This window comes from Ascaphus truei, chromosome 19 (assembly GCF_040206685.1).
Source record: "Ascaphus truei isolate aAscTru1 chromosome 19, aAscTru1.hap1, whole genome shotgun sequence".
NCBI lineage: Eukaryota > Metazoa > Chordata > Amphibia > Anura > Ascaphidae > Ascaphus > Ascaphus truei.
This window is the reverse complement of record NC_134501.1, coordinates 2,848,451-2,867,002: the sequence shown is the minus strand read 5'-3', so window position 1 is coordinate 2,867,002 and position 18,552 is coordinate 2,848,451. Positions and strand designations below refer to the sequence as shown.

The following is an 18,552-nucleotide window of genomic DNA, read 5'->3' as shown; positions in this document are numbered from 1 at the left end:
CTCCCCCCCACCCAGCTCTCTTTCCTCCCCCCCACCCAGCTCTCTTTCTCCCCCCCCACCCAGCTCTCTTTCTCCCCCCCCACCCAGCTCTCTTTCTCCCCCCCCACCCAGCTCTCTTCTCCCCCCCACCCAGCTCTCTTTCTCCCCCCACCCAGCTCTCTTTCTCCCCCCCCACCCAGCTCTCTTTCTCCCCCCCACCCAGCTCTCTTTCTCCCCCCCACCCAGCTCTCTTTCTCCCCCCCACCCAGCTCTCTTTCTCCCCCCCACCCAGCTCTCTTTCTCCCCCCCAGCTCTCTTTCTCCCCCCCACCCAGCTCTCTTTCTCCCCCCCAGCTCTCTTTCTCCCCCCCCAGCTCTCTTTCTCCCCCCCCAGCTCTCTTTCTCCCCCCCCAGCTCTTTCTCCCCCCCCAGCTCTTTCTCCCCCCCCAGCTCTTTCTCCCCCCCCAGCTCTTTCTCCCCCCCCAGCTCTTTCTCCCCCCCCAGCTCTTTCTCCCCCCCCAGCTCTTTCTCCCCCCCCCCAGCTCTTTTCCCCCCCCCAGCTCTCTTCTCCCCCCCCCCCCAGCTCTCTTCTCCCCCCCCCCAGCTCTCTTCTCCCCCCCCCCCAGCTCTCTTCTCCCCCCCCCCCCAGCTCTCTTCTCCCCCCCCCCCAGCTCTCTTCTCCCCCCCCCCCCAGCTCTCTTCTCCCCCCCCCCCAGCTCTCTTCTCCCCCCCCCAGCTCTCTCTCTCCCCCCCCCCAGCTCTCTTCTCCCCCCCCAGCTCTCTTTCTCCCCCCCCAGCTCTCTTCTCCCCCCCCCCAGCTCTCTTCTCCCCCCCCAGCTCTCTTCTCCCCCCCAGCTCTCTTCTCCCCCCCCCCAGAAGCTCTCTTCTTCCCCCCTCCCCCAGCTCTCTTCTCCCCCCTCCCCCAGCTCTCTTCTTCCCCCCTCCCCCAGCTCTCTTCTTCCCCCCTTCCCCAGCTCTCTTCTTCCCCCCTCCCCCAGCTCTCTTCTTCCCCCCCTCCCCCAGCTCTCTTCTTCCCCCCTCCCCCAGCTCTCTTCTTCCCCCCTCCCCCAGCTCTCTTCTTCCCCCCTCCCCCCAGCTCTCTTCTTCCCCCTCCCCCCAGCTCTCTTCTTCCCCCCTCCCCCCAGCTCTCTTCCCCCCTCCCCCCAGCTCTCTTCCCCCCTCCCCCAGCTCTCTAATCACACGCATCACATCCGTTTATTTTCAGTGCAATAAAAATGATGGTCATAGACCGTGCTATTAATATAAATCCTGTTATTACTTAATGGTTGCATCATACTACCAAGTTTGCAGCAAATTGGATTGACACTGAGAAGTGGGGGGCCGTTGTGTTTTCTACTACGTTTGCTTTCTAAATTATTTCTAACTTGTAGAACACCCTGTTTTCAAGTCACGTGGCTACAAAATAAAAACACTAACAATTTGAGCCTTTTCGGTAGAACTTTTGGTGCCAAAAGTGCAATCACATTTTTTTGGTGACACTTGGGGATGGGAGAGGAGTGAAACACTTGGAGAGGGGGAGGTGAGTGAGAGAAACTTGGGGGGGCAGGGGGGTAGCGGGAGACTGGTGGGGGAAGAGAGAAAAAAGGGGGAGAGGGGTGAGGTGTGTGGGGGTAGAGAGAGGAAAAAAGACTGGGTATGTGCCGGGCACGCGAGTTGTAAGTCAAACTTCTTTGTGTTTTTTGTCTGTGATATTGTATTTAGATTTTTATGTTTTTGATTGAATGAAAGACTTTTGAGAGTATAATTACAATTTCAGTGACAAAAACACAAAGACGTGTCACTTACAATGCGCGTGCTCGGCACACAGAACTTCTTTTTTTTTCTCTCTCTCCTTATGTGACATGGGATAGGAAGGGACAATTAGTGTGGCCATTCAGTCACTGAGTGGCAGTTGGCCGCGGCCATTTCGCACCGAGGTTGGGGTTATGGTTTTTTAGGGTAAGGGGTTAAGTTATGGGTTAGGGTTACAGTGCAACCGTAAAATGATCTGTGCCTTTACCTGTGATATTTGTATACACTATTGCAACAAACATTTAGTGGGCAGCCAAAAGTTGCAATAACTGCTTACAATTGAAGGCGAAACCTATAATGTTTCAAAAGCTCACACTACAATTTTATCAAGTACGCTAATGTTGGCCGCTAAAAAGTATCACAAAACCAATATGGGAATTAGAACTTGACCTGTATGTAATAAAGTTCTGATTGACATTTGTCCCGTGGTAGCAAGTGATTCCCTCACTCAGTCTCATTTGCACATAACTGTGTTCTGGAAATCATCTCTGGCATCACTAAATAAAGCTGAGGACATCACCATTATTATCATTATATCGATCTTAATAACCATCATTGTTGTATAAATATTGCTCAAGTTTTTTATTTTTTGTGACATGCATGTAGACTTTACTTTTACTGACTCTGTAATCACATTTGGAAGGTTCAAAGGTCTGTGAAGGGTTAGTTATTTATTTTTGCATAGTAATAGTACACACCTTAAGGGTTCACCTCCTTATTTAACAGCATTACCTCCGTTATTCGGTCACTTGCAAGGATTCTTCGTTCTCCCAGCAGGGAAGGGTTATACCTGTTGGCGTTTCTCCATTGTTGATTGACATTAAATATATATTTTCTCCTACAGACCAAGAAGATGCCTGTGCAGGTGAATGATATCATGAGCCTCCCTGTGCCATATTTCTGACCATCAGAAAATGAAAGCTGCCGTTAAGCACTCTGGGAAAGGGGCACTAGTAGCCGGGGCTGTAGCCTTTTTAGGAGGCTTGATGGGTGGTCCCCCAGGAATAGCTGTAGGTAAGTTGCTTTTTTTTATTATTATAGAATTCCTATTCTCCCCTTCCCAGGGTACAATATGACAGATCAACAGATTGCGCATTATCATAGGGCAGGGATATGTCTATAAAAATACTCTGTGCTGCTGCGCACCCCTCACTATACTGTAATTGGGAAGCGCTTTGAGTCCCATTGGAGAAAAGCGCTATATGAAATGGTTTATCATCATTTTAAAACTCTAGTTTCCACTTGCAGTAGCCCATTTTAAAATTGCAAAGAGAACCCGTACACTTATCTCCTCTGTGTATCTGCATCAGATTTTTTTTTTAGTTGGCTTTTTAATAAGATCTTTACTGCAAATGTTGCAGGTCCAATTATTTCTGAGAAACCAATCAGTCAGATTTGTTTTTGTTAGATCTGTATACAAATCTACAAGGTACACTGTTTTGCAGGTACTATTATTCCTGAGACTAAGAAAAGCAAGTGTAGGTCCATATATTCTGTAAGGAGTAATATAACAGGCGTAAGTAATGCCACTAACAAACGTATAGAAAAACCACTGAACCAGGTTCTCTCTGTTATCCTCCTCACTCCCCATAGATTATCAGTCGCCTCCTGGTGACGTCACTTGGCTGCGACTCCGTTCTGCGGACAGAAGCCGGGAGGGGAACTCTTTGTGGGTGGTTACGATGTAGCCGCGAGAGGTTCCCCCAATGTATTTCGGGATCTATATAAAAACCCGTTATTTACGTCTTGCAGCATATTTTATTACCATTGAAAACCGATTCACATTATTGTGTGTGGTGTGTGTGTGTTATATTAGTGGCACTCCACCAAAAATGGTGTCCTGTCTGGGTACAAACTGCAGGGGACTGGAATGCAGGCACTCTAGGGCTTAAAGAAAAAGTTAATTTTATTGCAAAACTATCAACGTTTCGGCTCTATACAGGAGCCTCTCTCAAGACAGTGAGAACAAGTAGCGATGTAAATATACATCAGAGGATCCGGTCGGCGGGCAGTAGCTACGTCAATACCGGAATCAAGAGTGGAAAGAGGGCTATAATGTAGGCTTATCTAATCTGGGCAGAAAAAAGCAAAATGACTTGTTCTCACGGGTTGCTTAGCAGCAGCCAGTGGTGATGCTCGCGGTCTCTTTTTGCATGGTTTAGTAGTACTTCCGCTTTTGTGCACTATTTAAAAGTTTGTTTTTGTCAGTTTTGCCCACACCTGGTAAACGGGCCCTGAGTTGGCTCCGAAATGTTGGAAACTTTTTTGATATGTACTAAATACATTTCTCTTCACCTACTTGCCGTCTCTTTCCCCGTTCTTTGAATTCTGGTGGAGCATCCTTTTCTGTAATCTTTGACGTGTACAGTATGTGTATATTACATCCAGTGTTATCTTATTTATGAGGTGCTCTAAGAAAATATTGTAGGAAACATTTTATGTGAAAAATGTGATATGTTATGCAAAGATTATATAAAAGATGAAGGCTAATAAATAAATGTGTACAGAAGGAAACCCAGAAAGGCTAAAAGATAGATAATGAAAGCATTTTAGTGACGGGAAAAATATTCCCATTGCGTTTTTTTTTTTGTGTTTTTTTCACAAGTTTATATTCAGGATGGGGGGGGTACAAAAGAAAAATAGGTAGTGGAGGGGTGGGGGAGGATACATTTTCATCTTTTTTTTTTCTGTACATCCTTTTATACTTTGTTACATTTGCATTTCGGTGTGGTTCACGTTAGTCATAGTTGTGCTAGAGAGAAAATAAATAGAGAATCTTTAAACATTTGCTTCCCAGTATATCATCCATGGCACCCATATCTTCAGGTAGTCTTCGTATCTATCCTGAATTAAACTGGTATGTTTTTGCATTACCATAATATAGTTTAGTTTTTTTTTCCCTTATGCCATTGTCGGAGGGTTGACCAGTTTCCAACTACTAGCTATTACTGCTTTGGCTGAGGAAAGGATATGTATCATTAGTTTGTCTATATTCCTCTCTAAATCCGCTCTTGTTTTTAAGATTAGTATTGTCTCCATATTCCATGGGCAGTCCAGTCCCGTGATTCTCTTAATTAGCTTTTTAATTTTTCTCCAGAATAGTAATCTTAAGACAGGTCCACCAAATAAGTTTAAACAAGCCTATTTGGCCGCTGTTCTGCCAGCACAGGGGGGAGGAAGCCGGAGTCTGGCTGGGGTGTAATAGCACCTATGTAATATCTTAAGGTTGATTTCCCAGACTGCCAAACACTTAGACGCTCTAGCTGATCTCTCATATTTCCAGCCACTCCTTTCTCTTTAATGGTCACCCGATATAATTTTCCCAGTCTAGCGTATTGTTACTTGGTTGCTCAACTTTCTGTGTGATCAGAATTTGGTATAATTGTGCTATAGTACCTTTGATATTCGTTTGCGGAGTATAGATTCTCGAAAATTGTCAGAAGTCTAAAAACGTCCTGTGTGGGTTGTGTTGAAGGGGCATAGTGCCTTATCTGAAAATATTGGTATAAATGCATATTTGGTATATCAAACTCTTCCTTTTTATTTCCTGGCATGTTTTAATCCTATCCGATTTCACCACATCCCACAGTCTCCTCAAACCTTTTTCTCTCCATATTTGATATACCTTTGATTGGAGAGCCGGAACAAACCCTGGGTTAGACAGTATTGGAGTCAGGTGATGGAATAGATGAAACAGATTTAGCCCTACATACTTTATTGATTAGTGTTCTCCATGTCTTCCGATAGAGTGGCCGAGAGTCGTACTCGACTGAACGGATAAGGAAGGAACTCTATCCCATAGTTTTAGAGAATGCGAGATCACTGGTTGTACCATTTTTGCTTCTTTTTTGAGAATCAATCAGTTCAAATATCCAAATATTTTCTTGATGTAATTCTTAGAATTATTTTCTACAGAATTTCCTTAGAACCTCATAAATAAGATACCACTGAGGTTATTTTTTTTTTTAACATATATATATATATATATTTTGAGCCGCTTTTCTATAGGGAATAAAATATAACACTTGATTAACAAACGTGGATCCGATGGACGGTATAAAGAGACGGTGATAAATGGCTGTGCTATCCCCATGATGAAGTGACAATTGCAGACCACAAAGCTTGTTGTAAGCCTTTTTCTGCTACAACCATTCAGGGCTTCTGTATGCAGTACGTAGCTGTAACCAGCTGACATCACCAAGATGCGAACAAGCATGATCTACGAGGATCTGTTTGGAGAAGTGAGAAGAACGAGGACCTGGTTTCATAAGCAAGCCGTGCCAAAAGTTTGAGTGCATTACTTACGCCTATTTTCTCCTTACAAAATAATTGGAGCCAGGAATTCTGCGAAATGACATGCAAATGAGCTCAGTGTTACCTTTTTTTGCTGTACTTGGCACCATTTTCAAATGACCTGACGATTGCAGGGAACTATTTAGGGACGCCAAGTGAACCCAAGGGTTTCTAGGAACCCCTGTTGAAAAACACTTAGCTAGACGGATCAAGCACCTCAAACCAAAGAAAGCGGCCAGCACCTCCATTGAAATTATGAGATACATTTTCTCCTTTTCTCATATGCATAGAGAATGCTTTTTGAATGTTTGTTTTTGAGTCATTGTTTGGCGTATGTTCTCTGGGGTGCAGGGTGTTCCAGAACATATGTGGAAACAAAGACGAAAAAGGTCAAATAGTGTAATACGTTCAAATAAGGCACGACTCCTATTGAGTTTGAACTTGCACTTGGACTGTTTTGCATTTTATGCACGTACCGCTGTTAATGTAGGATGTGCCTGTTTGGAGTATCTTTTGTAATAGTATGTAGGTGGAGATAATATTCCTCTATGAATGGCTGTTCTGTAGTCCCTTTTTAGAGTGCCTTCACGTAGAATAAGTGAGCAAAAGTGAATTGGGCTTGGAATATTAAAAAGGAGTACTTTAATAATGACAAAAAAAAATGATTAAATGGATTAAAGAAAAGTTACACAACTTGGGAATCCGTTATGAGGGATACACACACACACACGTTGGTGACAGCACTTCCTCTCAGGTGAGGGGGGAGACGATACGGTTAGAGCACTGCACTTGCTGACACTCTCTGTCTCTATGCTGGTGTGTGTGGCGCCGGTCTCGGATCTGATGTCATTGCTCTCAGTCTGTCTCTCCAATCGCTCTCCTGCCCTTCTGCACATGTAAAAGTTAACCCTATGGTTTCGTAACTGCTCACGGGTCACTTTGTCAGGGGTAGTTATAGTGGCCTTTACAGAGAGATGATGACCCGGATTTAGTAAGTAGTGCTATCCCACAAGACACCTGAAATCAGAAGAGATTCCAGTGAATGGGCCTTAATCTTCCAGAGCTAGAAGGCGTCTTGTGGAATAGCACAGCTTCGTTAAAGCCATTTTTTAAGTGACAAATATAGCATACAGGTATCTGTCGTCTAAATTTAACATGGGTTGAACTCTAACACATGTCTTTTTTTTTTCAGCCTCATCTACTTTGTAACTTGCCTAACATGCTAAAAATGGTAAAAATAGGTATTTCTTTAGCCCAACCTGGCTGCACTGGTGGCACTTATTCTTTGATTGGTACAGAACTTTGTTTAAGCCAGATGTTAAAACTCTTTCTTTTGGACTGTTGCATAATGATGCTTTTTAGTCTCCTTTCTGTGACATAGTGCCCGCTGGCAGGGATCTGAGCCAATATAACATTGGCAAAGATTTCACAAAAGCCAGAAAGTGCTGTTGACATAATACTTTAAAGGCTCAGAATGTAGTATGGAAGCCCTCCCATGTAGCACCGGGCGCTCAGTCTTTGACCAGAAAACCAAACTGGAAAATAAACACAAGAAACGGCGTACTGGGGAAGGGTGTAGTCACAGGAAGTGGAGATTTAATGCATTTACTGTATGTCCGTGTTGACCTGTTAATAGGTGTCTCTAATATAAAATCACCCCCTGCATTATTCCATTTTGGGTGGGACTCTATCGCCTGAAATGGATATTTTATTTTTAATATGCATACGAACAACATGTTGCCTAGCCCTGATTTAGCACATTAATTTCCTTTTGCACACATTCTGTGACTTTACACTTATACACTTTGCGCTCGTCTATCGGAAAAAATTTGAAGGGAAGTTGTCACAATGTCTCATACTGTACAACTTTACGTGTTGACTGGTAGATTTGATGCAGGAATCTGGGTGTTTTAATGGATTTACTGTAATAGTGTAACTATGCTTTTAAAACCTTACACATGCATAAAGACCTAAGGTTTTGCAAGCTCTAAACTATTACATCACTATGTTTGTCTAATATAACCTTATGTACAATTCTTCAGGACTAAATTGGCTACTAGATGTTTATATTACAGAAAGTGCATATTGACCGCAAAACAATTAATGACGAACAAGATATAAATCCATGTTTGTTTTTAGGAGGTGCAGTAGGAGGATTACTCGGTGCCTGGATGACCAGTGGACAATTCAAACCTATACCTCAGATTATTCTAGAACTACCCTCTGTGCAACAGCAGAAGCTCTGCGAAGGTGTTTATGCCATTATCAGGAACCTGGATTGGACTGATGCCTCGCAGCTAATCATGCTTGTAATGGGAAATGCCTCTTTGCAGCAGAAGGTGACAGCAGCACTCATAAGCTACGTCACTCAAGAACTGCAAGCTGAAATTCAGTATGGGGATTAGACCTGTTCGCAGCTATCCTTTTAACTGCTCTCCCGGCAGGATGCACTATGCTCCGATATGTCAAGTCGCTCTGAGAACCCATATGGAAAATAGTGAATTTTCCTCATCGGACAGTAAATCTAAAACATTTTTAGAGCTAACAATCAAAAGGGGACAATACCACCTAAGTTAAATATAAGGGAAAACTGTCACCTTTTTAATGCCAGATATGCAATTTCTCATGATATAACTGATGGAGAGGGAATGTTGAAAATTCACCATAGATCCTACTTTGATTTCATGTTATTGACACTACAGATCATGTGGGGGAAAAGCTGCATAGTGTTTATAGGTAACTATGTAGCACTTTAACTAAGTGAGGATTGTATACCTTGCAGCCCATTTTTTGGGGGGTTAAAATGCATAACTGAATATGTCATAAACCTACCTCTTGTATAATGTTGGAAATTATTTATAGTTCTTGAAAGAAATTGTATGTCATTACTATCACTTTTTTTGGAAAACAGGTGCATTTTCTATATGGCTTCTAATGGTTCTGGAAAATGAACGGATAAGGTGCAGTCCCACTTACAATCAATTGAATTTATATCTGGTATGTTTGATGGGTTAAAAATCAGTCAAGCATAAGTATTTTTAAATAGTTTGTGAAAGTGTGTCGATGTTTTGTAAAGAGTGCAACTAAGTTTTGAGTATTTCCCTACCCTTCTCTCCATATTGGTGTCGAGCAGGTAAAGGGTGTCCCTGAATCTGATGACCTTATAAGTGGATAGGACAAAACATGATTTGACCAGAACCCCCATTATAACTAAAAGCAAACGCCTTTCTTTGGATAAATGATTAAATACATAAACTTGAATGATTTTTATTGATAAAGATCTCAATCACCAAGTTTTACTACATTAAAATAATCATTGCCATTAATTTACTTTGTTCCTAAGTGATCTTTAATTTTTGGTGCCTGGACCAGGCTTTTCCAACACTTGAAACCGGTTCAATGACCTTTTAAAATGATGCAGATCGGGACCTTTATAACCTTATGAAGTTCCTAAATACTACTGCAGATAACCTATGCAGTCTTTAATCTAACACCTCATGCCTTTTTTGTTACAACTATTACCATTATCACGCGTAAATGTCACAGGCCACATTTATTTAAAACCTTAAGTTGTGAAGTTACACAAATGTTAGCTGATATATTCTTAAGGAAAGAAGTCTTGCCCCCAACTTCAAATCACTGGAGCCTTGTGAATACAGCTTGGTAAAGTGCATGCTCAAATCAATGTGAAGGTTTTTTGTTGCAGATTTAAACCATTCATTGCTTCAGGGGCCAGCCATGCAAAACTAAATGAATGCGAGCAGACATCTGTAGCACCAATTGATTGAGTTTGGTTAATAATTGCCTTAAAAGTAGCAAAAGGGTGATTGGAATTTGTTTGCATTTTTACATCCTTGAAGAGATCTCTTATCCTTTCCAATGCTGTTTTATTTGTTTTAATGTGATGCTCCTTTGTTACAATCTCATGTAAAAATGTCTCCCTTTATTGTACAACTACAAAACAATCCGTTAATTAGATATAAGCGTTTGATATATTAGATGCCGGGGAGGCTAAAATGGAACAATAAAAATGTAAGAAAAAGAGGGTACAAGATACCAACACTAAACAAATTAAAATGCCTATAGCCGTGGTAGCTAACTTCGACTGAGCCACTGATTTGAGCCACTTTTGCTGAAGCAGGTCTATCCTGAACACCTGGTCGGTTGGTAGCTCTTGAGGACTGGATTTGGCCGCCTCTGGCTGCTTTGAGGAATTGCTGCTTAACTTTAACTACTGCACTTTTTCAAGACCTCAACCAGTTTGCTGCCAAACAATACTTTGCAGGTCCTTATGGCAGCCAAGAGGTTAAAAATAAAGTACCATCATTTAGCTGTTGTAGATATAATATAATTACTGTATATTAGATCACAATATGGTTTTATAGGTATAGAAATTCCTAAGAGTGAAGTGATTGGTAACAATTGTTTTATACATCTTTGCCTTGCGTTTGTATTGGGCGCGTATAAATTGTTATGCTGTGTAAAGAAATTATATAATTAGAATAAATTTTTATTGAAAATATTTATTTTTCATTCTATGGTTGTCATGTATTGTATTTGCATGTGAATCTTTGGCATTTGTTAGGAAATTGGAATAGGGAGTCTGTTGCATCACCACAAAAAAGCCATACAAAGTTGAGTTTATTAATGAGTTCATCATAGGGGAAGGGGGGGGGGGTTGATTGAGATTTGAGGAAATGATTGGGGGGGGGGGGGGAATATGAGATTATATATCTATCTCACACACATACACACTGACCCTACTTCTAGTCTGTCATGTATGTAAGAGCACAATGTATTTTAGGCTTGAGCAAACTCTTGAGTTGTTTATTTCGCCATGTCAACAGATATGGTAGGCACTCTGAACCATTTTAAGGCAAAACCAGGTCATAAAACAAAAGCCTACTCCACATTAGGGAGGCTGACTAGACATACCAGTCTAAATGACTGGCCAGCTAGGCTAGATCAATCTTCACATTATACATTGCATGTCAGGAATAAAATATATAGTCCTTACTGTAGTGCTGGGAATCCGTCTGCAGGAACTCCCCCTGGAGCTGTGACACTTTGCAGAAAGGCAGTGCTGCTTCCTCAGCAGACTAAGAAATGCAGGCTCCTTGTAGACAAGCCCTGCGTCCAGCAGGCTTATTAGGTTTTGTGGAGGTTCCTTTTGCAGGTTGTTGGGGGCCCAGCAGGCCCTGTGTCCATCCGGTCCCCCCCCCCCAACCAGTTTCCTACTGGTTGTGGAAAGTCTCTCCTGAAAGCTTGCTGACTGCCTTTTAAACCCTTTTGCAATCAGTAGTTCAGTCTGAATTAGGTGCACCTGCCGATTGCTTCGGCAGAGAAGTTTACCCTGCAGCATGCTGGAAAGGGGAGAATATCAAGAAGATGGATAGTTACACCTCGTTGCACAAAAGTTGGATTTATTAGCTCATGTTTTGGCCAACACATGAGCCTTTCTCAAGAGCAACCAAACTGTGAATAAAGAAAACCAGTTATACCCACCACCTAACCCGGTGACACAGTTGAAATTGGTGCCCAAACATAATTAGAACCCCTGTGACGTGGACAGTGTGTGGGGCCACGTGGCCCAAAGTGTAACCATAATGGGAAGCAATTGCCACGGATCAAAGGCTGACAAAAGTACACAGTAAGATGTTACAAAAGGATAAGCATGTAATCCAACCTAAGGGTAAAGAAACTTAACTGAAACATCACAAAAGCGGGTACATCATTCGCAGCAACATATATGAATGGCTTAAGGTTGATCACCGAGGACTGCATGCATATACACTAAAACAATTGGCAAACGGGACACCCTACAGCAAGCCGAGAGCGGCACACAGATGCTAAGTGCAGAAACAAATATAAGTACAGTCAGTAATCTGGGGGTTCACAGTCTGGGGATCACCCATCACGATCACAAGATTGCTGATATAATTGGTAAGGTCTCAGTTCCAGAAACGTGTATGATAATGGCTCAACACCGCTAAAACCAGTCCTGTTTCCTGATGGCCAACACTCACTGTGAGATCCTGATATAGACACCCCTACTCTGCGAGGGAAAGGGTAGGCTGCACCTATATCAATCATACTATGAATGTACAGAAATAATGGGGGGAAAAAATAAAAAAAAGTGAAAATACTTCCCCGTTCGTGCTTGCAAAATAATGCAGGACACACTGCTCATGCTTGGAGAGTTGGTGATGTCATCGCTTTCAGCGGCAGCGTGGACGCAGCCTAATTTTGCAAGAGCGAGCTGTTGAAGTATGTAAGTATTTAGACTGCGCTTATAGTTCTGGCGATGCGACATCGCCCGAAAACAAATGCATTGCCGCCGCCGCCGCGTGCGCTTATAGTAAGCGCGACGGGGCGACGTGATTTTTGAAGCCGACAATATTTGATTTTTCAGAGGCTGTCGCCTCATGTGACAGCCCCTGAACCAATCAATGGTCTGGTCGCCTGCGCCGCTACAAAGCGAAATACAACTTTCGCTAGCGGCGACGGGTGACGTCACGCGTCTCCGTCGCGGGCACTATACGCGCGGCCTTAGACATATTTGTATTTACATTGTATACCGTTTAATAAAAGTTTTTTTTTCATGTGATTTTGATTACATCAGGCAGGGGGGGCCCGAGAAATTTCATGGATAAAAAGGGGGGCTCGGCATAAAAAGTTTGCTCACCCCTGTTCTAAAGTATCAATGCAGTAAATCTAGCCCCGTATCCACACCAGTCAAAGCACAAAACTAGCTATATTAATACTAGTGTAATGTGTGGTGGACCTGAAGCGTCCTGCAGAGTCGGTTACATCAATTGCCATAACAGCAGCACATGTCTAGTGACAGAATATGATCTCAGCATAACATACATGGCATAGACCCAAGCGTTACTTATGTGTAACGGGTTTTCCCCCACCCAATCTCACATTGGCCCCGTGTGTCTAACCAGTCCCCATTACATGTTTGTGTCTGGTGGTGCACCTGTAGGCAACAGGGCTCCTGAGTCTCCCGCTTGATGGTATTAGGGGATGTCATCCAGACAGGTCGCTGAGGTAGTGTGTGCGAGTCCTACCTATATCCAGTGCAGCGTCTCCACCTCATCAGGATCTGTGCTTCCGCAGGGAGATGGTCCTGGTGAGGTACTCCTTCTTGGTGGTGACTGCCACTGTTGAGTAATCTCACACTCACACAGTGGGGTTTTCATTAACAAGGTCATCTTTATTGTAGACTAGCTGAGAGACCCGGCGTTGCCCGGGATGTAAATGCGTAATAGGTAGTATTATTTATAAATCGTGGAACAATAGGTGACTGTTTGTTGTAAAGGTTGGATAATAATATTGAAAAGAAAGATGGAAGAAAATGTAATACGATGTTGTATAAAAATGGTTTATTGTAACCACACCACAGTACAATGTATATTTTGGTGCCATAAGTGATGTAAAAAATCTGAGTCGTGTGTCCTGCTAGGGTGTGAGGCGGCGGGTGGCGCGTGGGTTGTGAGTGCTGTGTGCGAGTGGGGGTCCTGCTAGGGTGTGAGGCGGCGGGTGGCGCGTGGGTTGTGAGTGCTGTGTGCGAGTGGGGGTCCTGCTAGGGTGTGAGGCGGCGGGTGGTGCGTGGGTTGTGAGTGCTGTCTGTGAGTGGGGTCCTGCTAGGGTGTGAGGCGGCGGGTGGCGCGTGGGTTGTGAGTGCTGTCTGTGAGTGGGGGTCCTGCAAGGGTGTGAGGCGGCGGCGGCTGGCGCGTGGGTTGTGAGTGCTGTCTGTGAGTGGGGGGTCCTGCTAGGGTGTGAGGCGGTGGGTCAGTGATGTCGGTGCGTAGGGGCGGGAGGCAGCAGGTGTGTGTGGCGGCAGGTATGTGTCGAGTGTGGCGGGTGTCTGTTGAGTGCGTGCAGCGGCTGTGAGGCGGTGGGTGAAAGGCAGAGGCGGCGGAGTAAGAGCGGGTGAAAGGCAGAGGCGGGGTGGGGAGGCGGTAAGGCGGGCATGAAGGCGAAGGGCGGCGGGAGGGGAGGAGGGGGGCAAGGGGTGGAGGAGGGGGGCAAGGGGTGGAGGAGGGGGGCAAGGGGTGGAGGAGGGGGGCAAGGGGTGGAGGAGGGGGGCAAGGGTGAGGAGGGGGCAAGGGGTGGAGGAGGGGGGCAAGGGGGTGGAGGAGGGGGGGGAAGGGTTAGAGGAGGGGGGGAAGGGTTAGAGGAGGGGGGGGAAGGGTTAGAGGAGGGGGGGGAAGGGTTAGAGGAGGGGGGGGAAGGGTTAGAGGAGGGGGGGGAAGGGTTAGAGGAGGGGGGGGAAGGGTTAGAGGAGGGGGGGGGAAGGGTTAGAGGAGGGGGGGGAAGGGTTAGAGGAGGGGGGGGGAAGGGTTAGAGGAGGGGGGGGGAAGGGTTAGAGGAGGGGGGGGGAAGGGTTAGAGGAGGGGGGGGGAAGGGTTAGAGGAGGGGGGGGGGAAGGGTTAGAGGAGGGGGGGGGAAGGGTTAGAGGAGGGGGGGGAAGGGTTAGAGGAGGGGGGGGGAAGGGTAGAGGAGGGGGGGGGAAGGGTTAGAGGAGGGGGGGGGAAGGGTTAGAGGAGGGGGGGGGAAGGGTTAGAGGAGGGGGGGGGAAGGGTTAGAGGAGGGGGGGGGAAGGTTAGAGGAGGGGGGGGGAAGGGTTAGAGGAGGGGGGGAAGGGTTAGAGGAGGGGGGTGGAAGTGTGGGAGGGGGTGGAAGTGTGGGAGGGGGTGGGAGGGGAAAGGAGGAAAAACAGGTGGAGGGGGGGGAAGAGGAGCGGAGGGGGGGGTGGAAAGGGGAGCGGAGGGGGGGGTGGAAAAGGGGAGCGGAGGGGGGTGAAGGGGAGCGGAGGGGGGGAAGGGGAGCGGGGGGGGGAAGAGGAGCGGAGGGGGGGGTGGAAAGGGGAGCGGAGGGGGGGTGAAGGGGAGCGGAGGGGGGGAAGGGGAGCGGGGGGGGAAGAGGAGCGGAGAGGGGGGGGTGGAAAGGGGAGCGGAGGGGGGGTGGAAAGGGGAGCGGAGGGGGGGAAGGGGAGCGGGGGGGGAAGGGGAGCGGAGGGGGGGAAGGGGAGCGGGGGGGGGAAGGGGAGCGGGGGGGGAAGGGGAGCGGAGGGGGGGAAGGGGAGCGGGGGGGAAGGGGAGCGGAGGGGGGGAAGGGTGAGCGGGGGGAAGGGGAGCGGGGGGGGGAAGGGAGCGGGGGGGGGAAGGGGAGCGGGGGGGTGAGGGGAGAAGTGGTGGGAAGGGGGAGGAGGGGGTGGAAAGGGGGAGAAGGGGGAAGGTGGTGGAAAGGGAGAGAAGGGGGGAGGTGGTGGGAAGGGAAGGTGGTGGGAAGGGGGAGGAGGGGGGGGAGGTGGTGGGAAGGGGGGGAGGTGGTGGAAAGGGGGGGGAGGTGGTGGGAAGGGGGGAGGTGGGAAGGGGGAGGCGGAGGGAAGGCGGGGGGTGGGAGGCGGTGGGAAGGCGGGGGTGGGAGGCGGTGGGAAGGGGGGGGTGGGAGGCGGTGGGAAGGGGGGGAGGTGGTGGGAAGGGGGGGAGACGGTGGGAAGGGGGGGGGAGGCGGTGGGAAGGGGGGGGGGGGAAGGGGGGGTGGGAGGCGGTGGGAAGGGGGGGGAGGCGGTGTGAAGGGGGGGAGGCGGTGGGAAGGGGGGGAGGCGGTGGGAAGGGGTGGGGGGAGGCGGTGGGAAGGGGGGGTGGGAAGGGGGGGTGGGAGGGGGTGGGAAGGGGGGGTGGGAGGCGGTGGGAAGGGGGGGAGGCGGTGGGAAGGGGTGGGGGGAGGCGGTGGGAAGGGGGGGTGGGAAGGGGGGGTGGGAGGGGGTGGGAAGGGGGGGTGGGAGGCGGTGGGAAGGGGGGGGAGGCGGTGTGAAGGGGGGGAGGCGGTGGGAAGGGGGGGGGAGGCGGTGGGAAGGGGTGGGGGGAGGCGGTGGGAAGGGGTGGGGGGAGGCGGTGGGAAGGGGGGGGGAGGCGGTGGGAAGGGGGGGAAGGGGGGGGAGGCGGTGGGAAGGGGGGGGAGGCAGTGGGAAGGTGGAGGGGAGGCGGTGGGAAGGGGGGGGAGGCGGTGGGAAGGGGGGGAGGCGGTGGGAAGCGGTGTGAAGGGGGGGGGGGAGGCGGTGGGAAGGGGTGGGGGGAGGCGGTGGGAAGGGGTGGGGGGAGGCGGTGGGAAGGGGGGGGGAGGCGGTGGGAAGGGGTGGGGGGAGGCGGTGGGAAGGGGTGGGGGGAGGCGGTGGGAAGGGGGGGGGAGGCGGTGGGAAGGGGGGGAAGGGGGGGGAGGCGGTGGGAAGGGGGGGGAGGCAGTGGGAAGGTGGAGGGGAGGCGGTGGGAAGGGGGGGGAGGCGGTGGGAAGGGGGGGAGGCGGTGGGAAGCGGTGTGAAGGGGGGGGGGAGGCGGTGGGAAGGGGGGGTGGAGGGGAGGTGAAGGTGGGAGGGGGGGGGGTGGAGGGGAGGTGAAGGGGGGGTGGAGGGGAGGTGAAGGGGGGGAGGTAAATGGGGAGGTGAAGGGGGGTGGAAGGGAGAAGTGGAGTGAGGGGAGGTGAAAGGGGGTGAGGGGAGGTGATGGGAGGGGAGGTGATGGGGGGTGAGGTGTGGGTGAGGGGAGGTGAAGGCCGCTCACTCACCCGTCCGGCAGGTCCCACGTGGATCTGAGGCGGGAGGCAGCGTGTTGTGGCCGCTCTCCCGCTGTGTCCCGGGCGCTCGCTCGCTCCCCCGCTGACTGTAGCGGCGCCGGGGGGGGGGGGTATCGGGGAGACACTGACACTGGAGGGGAGGGGGGGTGGAGGGGAGGTGGAGGGGGGGTGGAGGGGAGGTGAAGGCCGCTCACTCACCCATCCGGCAGGTCCCACGTGGATCTGAGGCGGGAGGCAGCGTGTTGTGGCCGCTCCCCCGCTGTGTCCCGGGCGCCACCATCTTGGGCACTCGGCGCCGCGAGGCAGCCTGCCTGGCCACTGGCTGTTCCCCCGCCGGGGAGGGGGGGGCATGTATATGTGTGGGGGGGGGAGAGGTGGGAGATATAGAGGGGGGGTCTCGCACGGCCGCTGACACTGGGTGGGGGGGGGGGGCTGGCGCTGAAGGGCTAATAATAGTGTGTGTGTCCCGCTGACTGTAGCGGCGCCGGGGGAGGGGGGGGTCGGTGTGAAAGCGCGGGAGACACGGGGAGAGGAGGAGGTGCGCGCGGGTGCTGCTAACACTGTGAGCCCCGTGTGTGTGTGTGTGTGTGTGTGTGTGTGTGTGTGTGTGTCCGTGTGTGTGTCCCTGTGTGTGTGTGTCCCTGTGTGTGTGTGTGTGTGTCCCTGTGTGTGTGTGTGTGTGTCCCTGTGTGTGTGTGTCCCTGTGTGTGTGTGTGTGTGTGTGTGTGTGTGTGTGTGTGTCCCTGTGTGTGTGTGTCCCTGTGTGTGTGTGTGTCCCTGTGTGTCCTTTGGCCCGTCACTCCGCCTCAGGCCAATGAGAGGTGTGCGGGGGCGGGCGGGCCAAGGGACCAATGAGATTTCCCCTAGGGACACCGGACATCCAGGCAGGCAGCAGGCATGCATGCATGCAGGCAGGCAGGCAAACATACAGTGCTTTCACTAATATAGTATAAGATTGGGATGTAGCAGACTGCCCCATGCAGCTGCCGGCTCTAGCCGCACATCTCTTCGTGCTGTCCCTTTGCCAGGTACGCCCTCCCGTATTGAAGTGGGATTCCCTCTTCTCTTTGAGAGATCACCCCTGTGCCAGGTCCCTGGACACAGAGTGGCTTATGACAGACTTGATTGGTCAACCTGGACCGCTAGTTACGGCACTAGGGTCACAAAAGTGTTCCTACAATCCCTTATGCAGGAGCATATACTCTACCAACTACTTCCAACAAAAACTAACTGACAGTGTTGTGCCTTATATACTTCAGGAGGCAGGCGCATCTCTGATGTCACTGTCCAGAGACTCAGAGCATACAGCCACTTCCCTCCATACACAGGGCACCTCACCAGGGTGTGAGGGAAAACCTCCATAACTACTGCTGGCACACCTGCACTTTTCAGGACTTACAGCCAACAGAGAGGAAAGTAGTATACCATTATTATGCATGGCTATATACTCCCCCTGGTGAATCCCCACCGTCCCGGCTGGGGCCTAAATTTGGTGTACCTTGCGCCAGGAAACACTGCAAAAGAACACACAAATAACATGTCCAACATTATCACAGTTTCATAATAATGCAAGAACATTTCACTCACTGACCAGCAGGGAGCGCTACAGAAAAAGGCAGACCACTCTATTCCGGGACCTAATAATAGTGCCGAGGGTCTGGTTTCTTCACCTCCCGTCCCGCTGCATCGGTGACTGTCACACTATACTCTCGAGGCAGACCTCGTTCATTACAGTACACCACTTTGTGCATGTAAATACTTCGCCCGATTTTCCAAACCCTCATCAGTTGGGAAACCCTCTGCTCAGCCTGAATTCCCTTAATGGCCCCTCCCTTATTGACAATGTAGTACTCTATGTCAGTACGGAGCCACCTCTCTCGATTAT

General features: G+C 49.3%; 1 protein-coding gene across 1 annotated transcript; it reads left to right on the top strand.

Annotated features, from left to right (window-relative positions):
* Window positions 1–2,643: 2,643 nt before the first annotated feature.
* Window positions 2,644–10,619, top strand: C19H19orf12 (chromosome 19 C19orf12 homolog). The gene is given in 3 exon segments (XM_075576309.1): window positions 2,644–2,676; window positions 2,678–2,804; window positions 8,223–10,619. Coding segments are annotated over 3 exon segments (426 nt in total). The 3' UTR covers window positions 8,489–10,619.
* The last annotated feature ends 7,933 nt before the right edge of the window (window positions 10,620–18,552 follow it).